Below are 15,950 nucleotides of genomic sequence, written 5' to 3'. Positions count from 1 at the left end.
GGTCATTAATTGTAAGTGATAAAAGAAAAATAATAATAAATAGACCGTGAACATTGTGACCGTGACCGATTCAGTGATTTTATTTATGAATAAAAAAAAATTCCTTCAGTACTCAGTAATGAATAAATAAACGTTAAAAAAAAAAAAGTTGGACATTTCGTTTGTAAATTAAAAAATTGGTGAAATACACTTACATCTAAACAAATTTACCATTCAACGTACAAGATGTCTTTTAGCGCTCAAATTAAAGCTAGTTTAGTGGACTATAAAGTAGTTAATGAAGTTTATCTTCGTAGGAGTAGTAGTTTTTATGACATTTGCTAAAATAAATTGATTTATAGTTGTTCGGACAATAAGTTTGATTTATGAAAACTTTATCTCAGAAACCATAAGACTTAATGATATCTACCAGGACTAAAATTAAAGCTACTCAAATTTACTATAAATTAGTTTATAATGGTTATCTTCGTAGGAGTAGTAGGTTTTATGATATTTGACAAAATAAATTCACAAAATGTTAATTTCTAGTTGTTCGGATAAAATGTTTGATATTTGAAAAAATGCATCTCAGGAACCATAAGACGTACGCATGTCTGCCAGCACTCAAAATAAAGAAAATTTAATTTACTATAATATAGTTTATGACACATTTCTTTGCAGGGTTAGTAGTTTTTATGATATTCGCATATGAATATAAATTTGGCACATGAAAATTTGTCCGAACAACTATTAATTAATTTATTTTAGCAAATATCATGAAAACTACTACTCCTACGAAGATGAACGCCATAAACTGCTTTATAGTCCATTAAACTAGCTTTAATTTGAGTGCTAATAGACATCTGTACGCCAAATGGTTTTTGAGATATAGATTTCTCAAAATAAATTCACTGAACTACTGATCTTTCAGTTTATTCTATACATTTTTTTTTAAATGTTGCTTTTTAAAAAGCTATATCTCGAGAACTTTTGAACGGAAATAGCTCTATTAGGACTGATTTTTAGCAAATTTATGTTGTTGGTAGTTATAAAGCTCTATATCTTCGAATGAAAAATTAATTTTTTTTTTAAAGTTTTGAAACAGCCGCCATTTTTTCCTCTCTACTTATACTTGGTAGACTCATAAATTTTGTCTAGTAATTATACATAGTTTTCATTAAATTAATCAAACATTGGGGTAAAACTGTTTTTTTTCTTCTCTTGGGCTCTTATACTATAATAGACCTTTGCACGTATAAGTTTCATGAGATATAGTTTTCCCAAAATAAATTTACTAACTAATGATTTTTTATTATTTGTTAATGAAATGTTGCTTTTTAAAAGGCTATATTTCGAGAACTATTTGACGTAAATAACTCTATTAGGGCTAATATTTTAGCAAATTTACTCTTCTTAAAATAATGTTCTTATAGATTTTCTAGTGTTGTTGGTAGTTTTTAAGATAGAGTTCCGAATAAAAATTAAATGTTTTTTTTTGTGACGTTTTAAAACACCCACCATTTTTTATTCCCCTGACTATGGTTGGAAGACTCATCAATTTTGACTTGTAACTATAAATAGTTTTCCTTAAAGTAATATAAAATGAGGATGAAATAACTGCTTTATGTATTGGAATAATATTGAGTTGGATATATTGGAATAGTATTGTATATTGAGATATACTGCAATATGCTGAATTCGTTAATATATAAGCTCAGAAATTACTGTTTTTGTGAAATTACTAAGCCTTCATAGCTACAATGGTAGGGGATGTTCTCAGGTAGCCCATATACAGCCAAGTGGCACCAGTCTCAGGTAGTTTCCCCTTGACCACCCCCATTCATTGCAATGTGCACTGTCCCAAACACATGTTGTATGCTCTATTTTTAGGGACCAACGTCCATGCTTACGAAAATACAATAATATTTAAAATTACTACGTATATTTCGATAGAATCAATATAAACTGTCACGATTTTTTTTTTTTAACGCAGTGTAAATAAGATGATAATTTCAACCCTTATTTTTATCGTAAATATATTAAGTATAATAACGCTAGAATCATAAGTAGATAGGGAAAAAAAGTTAAATATCGATCCGATATATCATACGGTGAGCGAGTATTAAAAATTTCGGGACATAGACAAAAAATTTAAATTTCTTTTTAAAAAACCTTTCAAATTAGACATAGTCCATTTACGAGTGACAATTTAATAAATTTGTTCACATAACTCGAAATTGTTACATAACTCGAAAATTAGGTGTTTTTAAAAATCTTTGGTTACCTAAATTACAAACATAAATATTATTTTTTTGATAAACATTAATCAAAAGTATTTTGAATTTACTGAGATTTCTAATTGTAGTATTTTTTATTAATGTAGATTTTTTTTTAAAGAGTTGTTACCCATTTGCTGATGTTAAGAGGACACTAAACAGTAACAAAAAATAAAATCCATAACAAAATTAGTTTTGATACACACATTTTTAACAAAACTCTAAAATATGTGAACGTAAAAAGCATTCGGATATCCAAAACAAAATTCATAAATAAATTAATTTAATAACAGTTCAGAATTTTAGGCCTAGATTTCACTAATTATTTTCTTTATATAGAATTTAATTTCTTGTTTGAGACAGGTTTGTTTGTAGATTATTAAAAAAAATATCCATTTAGTTTAAACATGCTTATTTTCTCATAACTCCTACGTTTAGGCCATTCTCAAGGATATTATATCACAGCTAACATTGTTATTAAAACGTTGCAGACTATTCTGCATTTGTCAAAATATATCTTAGTCAATGACTTTTATAATTAAAATTAGAAAGTTAGGATAACCTACATCATTAGGGGTAGTCATGATCTTTAGTTTAACATGTTAAATGGAGGAACTCAAGTTAAATTTAGAAATATTTCCTTCTTTTAGCATGTAAAAACGATATAACATATAATGTTAATATGGTTGAGAGTCTGTTAATGGTCTGTTAAATGGAGAATGACGTCACGAAACCGACAAGCTGAGCTCGTCACCGTTTTTTTTGTTGTGTTAGATTACTTGCTCGTAGTTTGTGTTGTAACTGTGTATTAGCAGTGTTGTGGATGTTTTTAAAACTAATAAAGCAATGTATGACAATAATTATAATGTAATGACAGCTGTCAATTAGCTTATCTTGATTCTCTTCCTCACAAATTAGAAGACCAACAAAGCAATGGGGGGCCTATTTCCACACAGCTTCCACTTTTCATTTAATTAGGAATGTTGTAATAAATTACTTTAATCAAAACTTAGAAGTAAACAATAGCATGAAGTTTTGGAAGGAAAGGTTATAAAACAAGTTCCTCAGAAAAACTGCTAGGAGCTCTCATGCATTTAACATTTAACATAACTTTAAATATGGCTGCTCACAATCCTACATACTTATAATATTTAACATGGTAAAACATTTTACATTTAACACAACATCATGTATACTCCTTATGTCTCCCATATTAGTTTCCGAATATTTTTTCTGAATAAAGTTTTTAAATTTTAATCTTAAACAATTATTTTCAATAGTTTATTTTTTACTTATATGACTCATTTTAAAAGTTTCAGTTTGAATATCACTTCTGCATCGAGGAAGAAATCTTTATAACATAAAAATGGAAATTTAAACAGGTGGTACAAGTAAACAAAAAAAAATTATGAATTCTAAATACTTTTAATGTCTATAATTTTGATACTTTTCTACTGCACAAAACATTACAAAAACTTTTACACATAAATAATCAGTCATTATCATACAACTTAAATTCCTAAGGGGTTTTTGTTAAAACTTTACTCTTTTTAAAATAAGAACTATAAATAGGAAATTTGGCTTAAACTCAAAACATTTTAGATTTGTAAATGGCTATAAATTGGTGGGGTGGGTGTATATATGGTTAAGTATTAAATTATGTAAATGTTTGACAATATTTACAAAAAATTAAAATGCTATGTAAAATTTGTGAATTGTAAATATTTTTATTTTTGGAACATGATAATGGGCAGAAGAGTCCAAAACGTTGTTCGGATGACATAAAGAATGAAGAAGTTAAATAATGGCTATAAATTCCTGAAAAGAAAAAGAATAAAGTTTTAACTAAAAATTTTGTTATGTTAACTGTAAAATTATTTCATGATAACATGGAAAATTATTTTTTTTTATTGTGTAGTGTCCTCCTAACATCAACTAATGGGTAACAATCCTTAAAAAAATAGATGAATTAATAAAAAAAAAAGATAATCTAAGTAAATTCTGCATACTTTTGACATTCAGTGTAGCTGCATATGAAATGTACAGTAAATAGAAGTAATGCTTCCTGTAGAGTGTAACACAAGTTAAGAAGAACCACTGGTTATGAATAAGAAAGTAATAATTAACTAAATTAATAATTTTGGAATACTCATAACTGTTATATTTAATAGACACTCTCTCATTACAAAGAAATATCTTACTTTTTATGTTCGATTATTTGTCAACAATTATTGATACTTTTCTCCCTTACCGTAGTCGATACAATGTGGGTCGAAATATTGATGAGAAAATACATTAAATCTGGTGGTGTATAACGTTGGTTTAATTTATCCTGGCCAATCCCAATGGATCTAAAACACTCCTTTAATTATCTTTTCCAAACTACATACCATATTGCCTCGATTATAGGGCGATTCCCCATTTTGAAAATAATGTTTAGGTAGAAATGTGAAAGGAGGAAATAAAAAACTGAACTTACTGATATGAAATGAACCTTCAAATTTAATATACATATCTGCAATCCACAATCCTTCATAAAATCGTAAATACATCACAAATATACTTATCAATTAAGACCTCAAAATCCCATTTATTTCAGATTTGGTCTGAAACAGATATACCTCCTTTTATTCCAAAGCCTTCCTCACCCAAACCCATTGGTCCTTACTCTCTCAACCTTAACTATCCCTGATAATCCTCTGAGGCATCTGAATAGAAGTTGTCCACGGGATTGTCTAATTTAAAGCTGTAATTAAAGTGCAACCATTGTGTGGTTTTTTTCCCTCGAATATCTTGTGTTCTGACTCAAAAATTTATCCCATTTAATTATTGTAGTTATAATTTCAATAAATAAATAATAAAATTTTTTTTTTTACATATTTCGAAAAACAAAACAAATGAATTGGAATTACATTCTATGTAGGTAGATAGCACCATAATATCATAGAAATATAATGAACAAGATTTTGAAATTATATATCTTTTTCAATAAAAATATTTTGAGGTTAAAAAACTTCCAATTTGAATGTAATTTATTTTAAATTAACATATTGTAGCACAACGTTTCGGGACCACTGTCCCATATACGCGTACTTTAAAAACCTCATAATCAGTCAAACATTTTTTTAATTTCATAAAGGAAATCATGTCATATCTACATTGCTTTACACTGTTCTCACTTTTTTTATCATTACTTATTGGTGCATTCTTCTTCTCTCTTTAGCACAACCTTATATCTTTTTGTTCCTGCTTGAACTTACCGAAGTAGATTAGTATTCTCAAACCTTAATTTTAAGAACAATTCAAGTCATTTACTCATCTGTTTTAATTGCATAGAACATCCGTCTTCCTTCTCAACTCTCATTTTGTATCAACCATCTCTTGGCTGTGAATATCATCCGCACTCCCATTTTTAACAAAATGTTTAATTACATTTTCCCTCTCCAAAATGAGTAATGGAAAGGAAACAATTTTCACTTATTAATAATATAAGCTGTATTTAGTCTCCTATCACCACAGTAGAAACAAAAATAAACAATGAAGTAATTTAAAAGCCTAGATTTGTTCAAACTCAATTTTTTCTAAATCTAATCTGAATTGATTTTGATAATAATAAAAATAAGACAAAAAACTAAAATTGTCCTCAAAAGAAATTATAAGATGCTGCAGTAACATTAAAATTAAGAATATTATAAGGATATGGTCCGAGTTGTAGTCAAGAAAAACAAAAATTAGTTTCAATTATTTATTGATGGTCGAAACATTTTTTTTTTTCCTGAGCACAATCCGGACCATCTCTTTCTAATTCCCAAACAGTCAGTCAATCATCCATATATAATTAGAATATTTGAAAGTATAGCCGCATTTTCTATCTTTGTTCTGCTATGAATAATGAAAACCTAATCCTGAAAACCTAATGAACAATGAACTTAGTCGCAGAATAATTACTGAAAATAAAGCCTACTATTCAAACCTGAAACTTTTCAAGTCTTAATTGTTGTTTAGACAACAAAATTAAAATATCATAAAACATCAGTAGTCATCTATAGAGGTGAAATTTGTTTTTCCCGAGAAGACTGCATAAATTGAAATAATCCCAAAGAGAGATCATAAAAATTTACAAAATGACACATATTAATGGTGAAGGGGTTTATTATAGAATTGTGAGTAGAGACAGCATTTTCATGCTATTCTTTTGTTCCCTTAGCTATAAATTTCACCAAACCTCTACAAAAATTCTATTATGGAAAATATATTCAAATAACAATAATTTTATTTTGCATAAAATTGCATGTTTTGAATTTTTTCAACCAAAAAATGCACGTATCATCTTTTCTGGACAAAATTTTGATTTGTTGCATACAATTTAATGGTTCAAATAAATATCTCATATTATACCCATATAGGTGAATGTATGATAATTTTATTATTTTTTTCCTTATTTACTTATAGTTTAAAATTTAAAAATTTGAGTTAAAGCAATGCATTGATTAATACAAGAAGAGTCGAATTCAACACCTAAACAAAAGTGAAGAATGTTCTTGGAATTGCATTACCAGTGGGTTTAGCTAATGATGAACAGTCCCTCTAGAATAAGGTGAAAACCTTGTGATAACGTTGTATTATTGTTTTTAACTTGGATTCTCAGTCCATCTCTAGCTCTTCATTATTTCGTCTGACTTTGTTCGTGTGACTAGAGGAATTTTCAATTTTTTTTTTTATATTATCATATATTACTTATACTATTTTGAAAAAATCAATTGGTCTGATCAATAAGAATATAGCTTTACGTTTTAAATCAAACTTTTAATGTTTCTCTACATTGACTCATTACTTGTTAGTTTTTTGGATAGTGGTATGTCTGTATGTAAATAAACAATTGAGAAGCCAAGCGGAAGAACATTTTGTGTGAAATTTTTTAAAATGCTTCTTTCCACAAAGCTGCCTTGCATTTTTAAAAACATAAAATTGAGGTAGTTTTAAGAAATTGAAAAATTGAATATCAGCCTGCATAATAGGAATATAAAATGATTTAATAAAATTAGCTTTATTATAGCTCTTCAATTATGCACAAAATTTCAAGTTTTTAATCAGAGTAGTTAAGTTTTTTAAGCATGTTTGGATAAATATATAGAGCTTACTTTCATTCAAACAAGGTGAGGTAAGCTTCTTAGGGATTAATATTATAAATTAAGCAATAAAGTTGATAATTATTGCAGGATTTTGGTGTTTTATAGGCATTTTTCCTCCCACAATTATTTCAGGTGTTGAGTTTTTTCTGTAAAAAGTTTAATCAAATTTAATGTTTGCAATAAATTTCTCATATCATATATATATAAGTAAATGCCAGTATTTATTTTTTTTTTTTTGTTATTTAATTTAATTCATAGTTTCATAGTTAATTTTACCTCAAATTTGCCGATTATAAATTGTTGATTAACATATGAAGCATCTAATTCAACTTAAAAAAAAAGAACAAGTAAACGCAAGTGACCAGTGGATTATTGTTAATTAGTAGTAATATATTAAAGCTTTGGGTAACTATGATAAAGTCTCTCCAGAGTTTGTTAAAGAGAACCTTCAATGTTATTGTTATATTATTTCACATTATATTACCTATATATATTATTTTAAACAAAATCAATAGGTCTGACCAATAAGAATATACCTGTATTTTTTTAAACAAACTTTTTTAAGTTTTTCAATGACATATTACTCGTTAGTTCTTGGGTTAATGGTATATTCATAAATATAATGTAATGTAAATAAAGAATTGAAAAGCTAAGCAGAAGAACATGCAATGTAAAATTTAAGGTGTTAATAATTTAATGCCAACATTATTTCATTAATAATACAAATTCTAAAAAATGCTTTTTAAATCATAAAACATTCATTGAAATCAAAAACTTCAAATCACAATAAATGTTTCATGACCTTTTTAGTATTTTGAACAGAGTGCCTCAAATAAACATTGTTTCCACAGAAATTTTAGTTATTAAGTAATTTGTTGTTTTAGTTGGACTGATTTTTTCCCACCTCTAGTGTATATATGGTCAAAATAGAACAGAAAATTCCCAGGAATTTGAAAGGTATTAAAAAAAACAACTTAACTTCATTAACGTATTTATTTCTTGGTAAGTATAAACTTCTGTTGAACTGTATATACACATTTACAGGTTAGTAATCTAAAACCTTTTCAAAAGATTACGACTAGCTATTAGAGGTTTTATTGCTAAACAAAATATACATTTGTAAATAATTATTACAATAATTAACAAAACGGGAATGTATAATACAAAAAAAAGAAAAAAATTAAACAGATAATACAAAAGTCTCATTTTTTTGTTTTTACATAACATAAACAAGAATCAATAATGTAACAACAATAAATAAACAATATAAAAAATAAATGATATAAAGGACAGCTATAATACAATTTTATTATCTATGTCCTATTTACACTACTAACAAATATTGCTTCAAAGCAATTTATTAATTAATTTTAATTAGATTCAGATTACTGCATAGAAGTGTAATGATATGGAAATTGCAACTCAACAATTGACTAATAGTAACATCAGTAAGATGATCTTGACTTTAATTGTCAAATTTTTACTAACTATATTCTGTGAAGTTTTACAAAAATACTTTGAATCTGACATTCATTTCGATTATCATATACATAAGTACATTCATCTCAAAAAATTGTTCGTTGATAGTTTTATTATTTTATCTATTATTAAATTTAAAAAAAAGAAAGAAAAAAATGTACAAAGTGTAAATTTGAGTTAAAAAATTATTGAAAAAAAAGTATATAGAGAGGAAAAAATGTGGCCACAATACGGTTTTTGGGCTTAGGAACTTATTGTACGAGCTGCTGAAAAGAGAAATCCACTAATAGTGTCATACTGATTGGTTAAAAATAAATAATTTTAGTTTTGAAAATCAAAATACATTTTTTAAAAAGCCTTTTTGATAAAAAAAATTTCATTTTTTGTAATTATAATTTAAAATTATTAACTGATTTGACAGAAAAATATTTTAATTCTGGATTACGTAGCCTGCTAAGGATAATGATTAAGTCTTTAAAGCTAATTAGTTCAAAAGCATCGTTTTTAAAAGATACATTTAAATTAAAATCAGTTTACACTTAATTAATTTTTGTCAGTTTAAGTAGAGCTCAGCAATATTTATAATTTACAATTCAAAAGATAAAGTTATTATGTTCAATATTTTAAGTTGTTAGTTGGACCTGTCGTACATGAATGAATTTACACCTTTCTTTTTTTCTAGGATAACATTAAATTAATCTTAATTGATATTTATCTTATTTGATTTTAGTTTTTATGATTAACAGATACTTGAGAACATTAGAAATGTTTTGATAAGTGTATTTTATATACATTAACTGAAAATCAAAAAATCATTTAAGGGACACCAAAAGATCAACAAAAGTTTTTGGATTTGTAGTTTCAAAAACAATTTTTTTTGTTCCAACAGATTAATTTATGATATTCATTCTTTTTATCATTTGTCTGTATGACTTTGTTTATTTACAATAAGCGACTGGAATAAAATTGGATGGTTAGCAATAATAATAAAGAGTGGCCACTATTTTTACCTCTTAGTATAGAATCAATATGCAAAGGAACTTGGATTATTCTCTGATGAATATATCTATTAATTACATTGTCAAAAGCAATAAACACTAAAAGACAAAGAAGGAAAGTTACCACAACCTTCCTCAGTTGCTCACAATATTTTACTTAACCTTACATTACAACAACCATATCACAAGACTTTATAATTTACCTCAGCGAGTCTTAAAAAGGAACCCAAGTCTCCACGCTTCAACTTATTCATTTAGTTTACTTCACCGGATTTGTTTAAAAATTATTATTATACTAGAAAAAGAAAGAGGCAGTGTTTACATTACAGTTTATGAATTCAGATTTAAGAAAAACAAAACCAGTAAAAAAGTAATAACAAAAGTTCTTTATCTCCGTATAATCCTCTTACAGCCAAATTCAATATAATTTTTGATTCCTTATTAAAATTCTTTTACAAAAATTTCTTTAATAAACATACATTGACACGGAAATAACTAATAATTCTAAGTATACTGTTATTCTTACCTAAATGTACATGATACTTAGAATACAGCAAGACATCAATTATATGGCCTGTAGCAATCCAGATCAATTATTTTACTGAAGTTAAAAAAAAAAATAAGCTAAGAATGAAATTTAATGGATGCCGTTTTTAATTCAATTATACGACATGAATCATGACAATAAATAAGGCTACAATTCAGAAAAAAATTACTTTAAAGAGATAAATTTTAGAACAGTTATCACTTAAATTTATAAAATCAACAATTAAAAAACTAAAATATTGTTTATAAGGAAAAAAAAATCTGTTATTGCAAGTCCAATTCAAAGTAAACATTTTCTTAAGGAAACTTCAGTTTCATTTTTTTTTTTTATATATTCCTTTCTAATATTTAATTATTTACTCTTGGTCTCGGATAAGTCCATATAATCGACATACTACTGTACAAGGGTAACCTCAATATTCATAGAAAACAATTGAGAAAAATAACCATTGCAAAGAAGATAACCAAGTTAAATATCTGTATAACATACTTGGTCAGTCAATTGTTAAAAAAAAACAAACAAGAAAATAATAATGAAAAATGTGTAATATTTGGTGTTCAATTCAGACTTTTCTAACTACTTAAGCATTTTGACTTGAAAATAACTGTTCGAAGAAGAGAAAAAACGTTGGCACATAATAATACTTTCTGTATAAGCGTCAAAAAAGACAGTCCATCTCGGACATTTTTTTAAAACATCAAAACATTTTTTTTTCATCTAATTTCAATTATTTTATAATTTGCCAAAAGAATTTCACTAATTCAATACAAATTAGAATTTTTTTCCTCCTAATTTATAAATATTTCAATAACTATTTAGCAATAAGATATTCATTTAGAATGTTCAGTAAGAGCTATGTGGTTAACGTAGGCAGGCGGCGACGGGCGCGAGGCCTTGATGAGGCGTGAGCTCGATCCGCTGCTAGAGCTGACTCCAGAATCCGTCGACTTCTCGCTCCCACCTTTTGTCTCTAATCCACATCGACTAACTGGAATGTTTGGCAAGAATGTAGTCTCTCCGATTTCGCCCTCCCTTTTATCACAATTTCCTTCACCTACCAACAAATATATATTTTATTATCCACTAATTGCTAAAATTAGTAGATTTATGAAGATAGATTTTATAAGACTCAACACAACTATGGAATTCTAAACATAGTTATTAATAATATTTTTTGTCAGTACCATTTGAGAGGTTGCCAGCAAAAACCACACCAGTTAGAAAATCACAATTTTTGGAAATCAAAAAAAAATAAATGATACTTCTTCATCCCATAAGCACCTATTTTTTTGTTTTTCGTAAATACTCTGTAGGCATCTGGGATGTTATTAGAACTAATGCAGAAAGGGAAAATGTATTAGTTTTTATCAAATTCATTTAAAAAAAAAATCAATGGATTACAATATTGTAGTTTCTTCTTCTTTTAACCACATCTACAGGGTCTGAATTTGGCTTTTATTATGTTCAGTGGTGAGAATCCATGACTCACTGAATTAGGAATAATATTATATTTATATACGATATAGATGCTATTGTCAAATCAAAAAAACTTGATCATTTCCTCTTCTGCTGAGCAGTGTGATACCAGCTTGTAGAACCCTATCCATAAATTTCGTTCCTGTACCATCTGCTACCTTTTTGAGGTCTCCTTTCATTGACATTATCTTTGCCAGGACAGCTCTCTGGAAATTGAGAGACATGACCAAACCAATTCTCCTCTATCACTGCCTAAACTAATTTTACGTCTATTTCTTTTTTTTTCTTATTTAAGTATTTCTTAAGCAGACACTCCCTGTTTTTCCTTCAACTCATTGCAAGAATCACATCTCCAAGGTCTGAATTTGCCTGTTATGTTCAGTAGTGAGAATACATGACTCACTGGAGTAGGAATATAATATTTATACCCTATATAGATGTTACTGAAGCACCTTATTGATAGAGGTTTATACAGGAGCACCAATTACCACTGGTGTGGTATCAAATTACCATTTGACGAGTCTATTGTGTTCATGTTAGTAATGTTGACCATTATATGACCAAATAATTTTTTTTATTTTATTATTATTTTTTTTTTTTACTAGTGGGGTTTTTGCTAGCAACTCCTTATTTGTAGTATTTGATAGATAATGGATCCTATTTTTAATTTAATTTATAAAAACATTTTTTTAATCTAAAATCATTCACCATTTATTTCTGTAAAGTGTCATTCATGAAAAACCCAATTAAATTCTAGACTAATAAATATCAATAATGATATTTGAAGGATCACAAAATACCTGTTTTGGACAGGGTGTTGTTTTGGCTCAAATTGTTTGCCTCAGTCTCTGGTTGCTTTAAGGAGAGGATGTCACCTGCTCCATTTGGCTCGCGCGAATCCATGCTGTTTAACCATTCTTCATCATCGCAAACTAAAATTCAAATTAGTAAAATTCTTAATATACAAATGAATTTATTTTATACAGAATAAATATAAACACATTTGTTCCTCCATACTATCTAGAATAGATTGGTATGAAGAAAATGATTGATAATAAATACACTTTCTGCCTTTGTAGAAGTACCTAATAAACAAGCAAACAGACTATTGCTATTTCAATTAACTCGCTAATTTACACAAACATTTGTAATACTATAAGGAAGAGATAAGGAATTTGTTAATACTATAAGGGAGAGATAAGGCATTTGTTAAAATTGACAACATTGTTAAGCATGACAAGGCTGTAATAAAATATAAATAGAAAATTGTACTAAATGAACAATGAAATTAATTTATTCTATTCATTTGTGTTTATATACTTTTAATTTGTTTTGTTCATTTTTTATATAATTTTTATACAACTTTCTATATTATCCTTAGATAACTCATACAAAGTTTATATCTTGTTTTTATTGACTCTGATGAAGCCCTACAAAGTGGAGCGAAACATTGATGACTAATAAATATTTTTTTCTATTATTTCGTGTACTTTTTTTTATCACTACTTAGTTAGTCAACAAATAATCTTCAAACAAAATAGTTATACAAAATAAAACAAAAGTTTCATCAACTTCAACAGAGGCTTCAGTAACAACAGAAAGACTATAAAAAAAAAAAATTAATTACCTTCAAAATCGTGAAGAACTTGAACAGCAGCAAGAATTTTGGCTCTATGTTCAGGATCAGTGAAGCCCAGATAGTCGAGATCATCCTCAGTTATTTCACAGAATGATGCGAGGTCTTCATATCCGTTTAAAACGAATAATGACATATGTTCCTGTTAACACATAAAAAACAATGAATAACAATAATAATGAAAATATTTAATAAACTGGAAAATCGCCTTAAGGAGGAATTAATTTTTTAAATCTGTATATATAACTGTAGCCACATTAATGCCCTGAGACATGATTTTTATTCAATAAGAAGTATTAAAATATGTGCTATAAGAGCTATTTAAACTTTTTGTCAGTATTAAATAAATTGTATGAGATGGTCTGGACCTAGGTAAAAAAAATATAAGATAGCAAAAAACTATTTATTATTATTAATACTGGAAAGTTCCTTGTCCACTTCAGTAACTACAAATAGGTCATCTCTATAAATAAATTCTAAATATGCAGTAAGAGAAGAGATAAGGTTAGTTACAATCTGAAGAAAGTATGTTACTAATAAATAGTTTTTCTGTTATTGTCGTACCTTTCTTAAACCAATCTGACCATCTTCCCGCAAAACATGTTTTAAATTTTAAGATATATGAAATCAGTTACAATAAATCCACTTTAGTACCACTATTTACACATTTCTCCGAGCCCTGGATCATAACTACAGGGATTCTACTAAGAAGGTTTGGCTGTCTCCAACGCCAAAACATTGTCTTGCTTGAAAGGTTTAAGGTAAAAAGAACACACCCTCGAGGTAGGCCCGGAATCGATAAAGCAATAAGGAAGCCTTCTGTAAGACAGGAAGCATGGAGGATAGAGAGAAGGAATGGTGTACAAAGGTTGAGCCACACATGATCGCACAATGCCAGAGCTGCACGTAGGCCATGTGTAATAAAACAGTTAGTGGGGAAATTTCCTATTTCAAAGAATAAAAAATGTCTTAATATTACTGATTGGTTTGGTTTGATTTCAAAAGTGATGGTGCGGGATAGGATTGCAAAAAAAAAAAAAAAAACTAATAGAGGAAATTCTAAAATTTGCCATTCCATATGATCAATTAAACAAAAATATAAGAATAATTATCATAAAGAACAAATTAGGAGTACTTGCATGTGAAAGATACGCACAATTTTTTATTTAAACAAGTTTTACAATTGAAGGTATTATCTCAGAATTCTTAAAATTCAATTATTGAATTATTCAAACGAAATAAATTATTATTTGAATAATCAAAGGCAATAATAATGTCTGCTGATTATATTAATATCTATGAAGTCTATAAAAGAACTATATGTATCTTTTCTTTCTTCAACTTATTATTGTAATCAAATACACTAGATATAAAACCCTATAGAAAACAATTCTTGTAAAAACTAATAGAAGCTATCTATTTCTTAGAATTTCCATTGATATAATGAATGTAGTTTCTTCTTCAAACCAATTCATTTCTAATTTTACTTCAAGTAAGCATATTCCTGGGATTAATAATAGTAATTAAAACGATGTAATGCTTGGTAGAATTTTTCTAAACAAGTGCTGAGTGGCTAATAAAAAAAAAAAACCTTATAAGATGAATGAACTTAAACTTCTAATGGTGACAAAAAAATTAAAGCCTAATATAGGTCAGTTCAATAATATGGTTAAATCAAATCAGGATGGCATGGAGTAACCATTTAGGTTAAGGTTAAGCAAACAATTGCCCGAGCTACAATCAAGTGTGGCCCCACCTCGAAAACCATGAGGCGAAGAGAGGAACAGATTATGATATAATCATGTTACTATCTTTGTTCCATTCACAAAATTTATTTTATTTTACTTTTTCCTGATCTGAACAACTCATCATATTATTATTACAATTTTGTAATAGAATTCTTTTTAATATTATTAATTTAGCCAAATTTTTTAATGTTGCATTTTTTCATTACAAACCTCAGAACCTTTTAGAAAATACTTTAGATGTTTTTAACTACATAAAACTTTGGGTTTTTGATAATAAGATAAGAAAATATTGAGAAATAAAAAAAAATAATAATACCTCCATCTGTATGGCCTCCAACATCTGTTCAAGGGTGTGAGGTCTGTTGGCAAGCCTGGATTTTGAAGGAGTTGTTCTCCCTCGACAAGGGGGAAGCAACTTGACAGCTGTAAACTTGAAATGTCCGACTCGATTGTTGACTCTTCCACGCCAAAGTCCACATCGACTCATGCTAAGTACTTCGATTATATCACCTTTCTAAAAGCATAAATTGAAAATATAAAAAAAAACATTATGATTATTTTAGAAAAAAAAATACAGTAGAACCTTGGCTAATGGATCTCAAAGGATTTTTAAAAAAATCATTACATTGAGGTTCAGACATTTAAAACTTATTATTGATATTTATACAGAATCCTAACT

General features: G+C 27.6%; 1 protein-coding gene across 2 annotated transcripts in view; it reads right to left on the bottom strand.

Moving 5' to 3' along the window:
* Positions 1 to 11,103: 11,103 nt before the first annotated feature.
* The window catches only part of SKIP (Shal K[+] channel interacting protein), a 181,875-nt gene continuing 177,028 nt past the window's right edge, over positions 11,104 to 15,950 (bottom strand). For both annotated transcript variants that reach the window (XM_014432057.2, XM_014432138.2), the window contains 4 exons: positions 15,588 to 15,785; positions 13,515 to 13,665; positions 12,688 to 12,819; positions 11,104 to 11,465 (listed from right to left, as the gene is read on the bottom strand). In XM_014432057.2, the coding sequence (XP_014287543.1) occupies positions 11,242 to 11,465; positions 12,688 to 12,819; positions 13,515 to 13,665; positions 15,588 to 15,785 (705 nt within the window). In that variant the 3' untranslated portion in view covers positions 11,104 to 11,241. The remainder of the gene's footprint in view (positions 11,466 to 12,687; positions 12,820 to 13,514; positions 13,666 to 15,587; positions 15,786 to 15,950) is intronic.

Source organism: Halyomorpha halys, unplaced genomic scaffold, assembly GCF_000696795.3.
Source record: "Halyomorpha halys isolate HHAL.00 unplaced genomic scaffold, Hhal_1.1 Scaffold4.1, whole genome shotgun sequence".
In the NCBI taxonomy this organism is placed as follows: domain Eukaryota; kingdom Metazoa; phylum Arthropoda; class Insecta; order Hemiptera; family Pentatomidae; genus Halyomorpha; species Halyomorpha halys.
The sequence above is the reverse complement of the archived record's forward strand: the minus strand, read 5'-3'. Positions and strand labels throughout refer to the sequence as shown.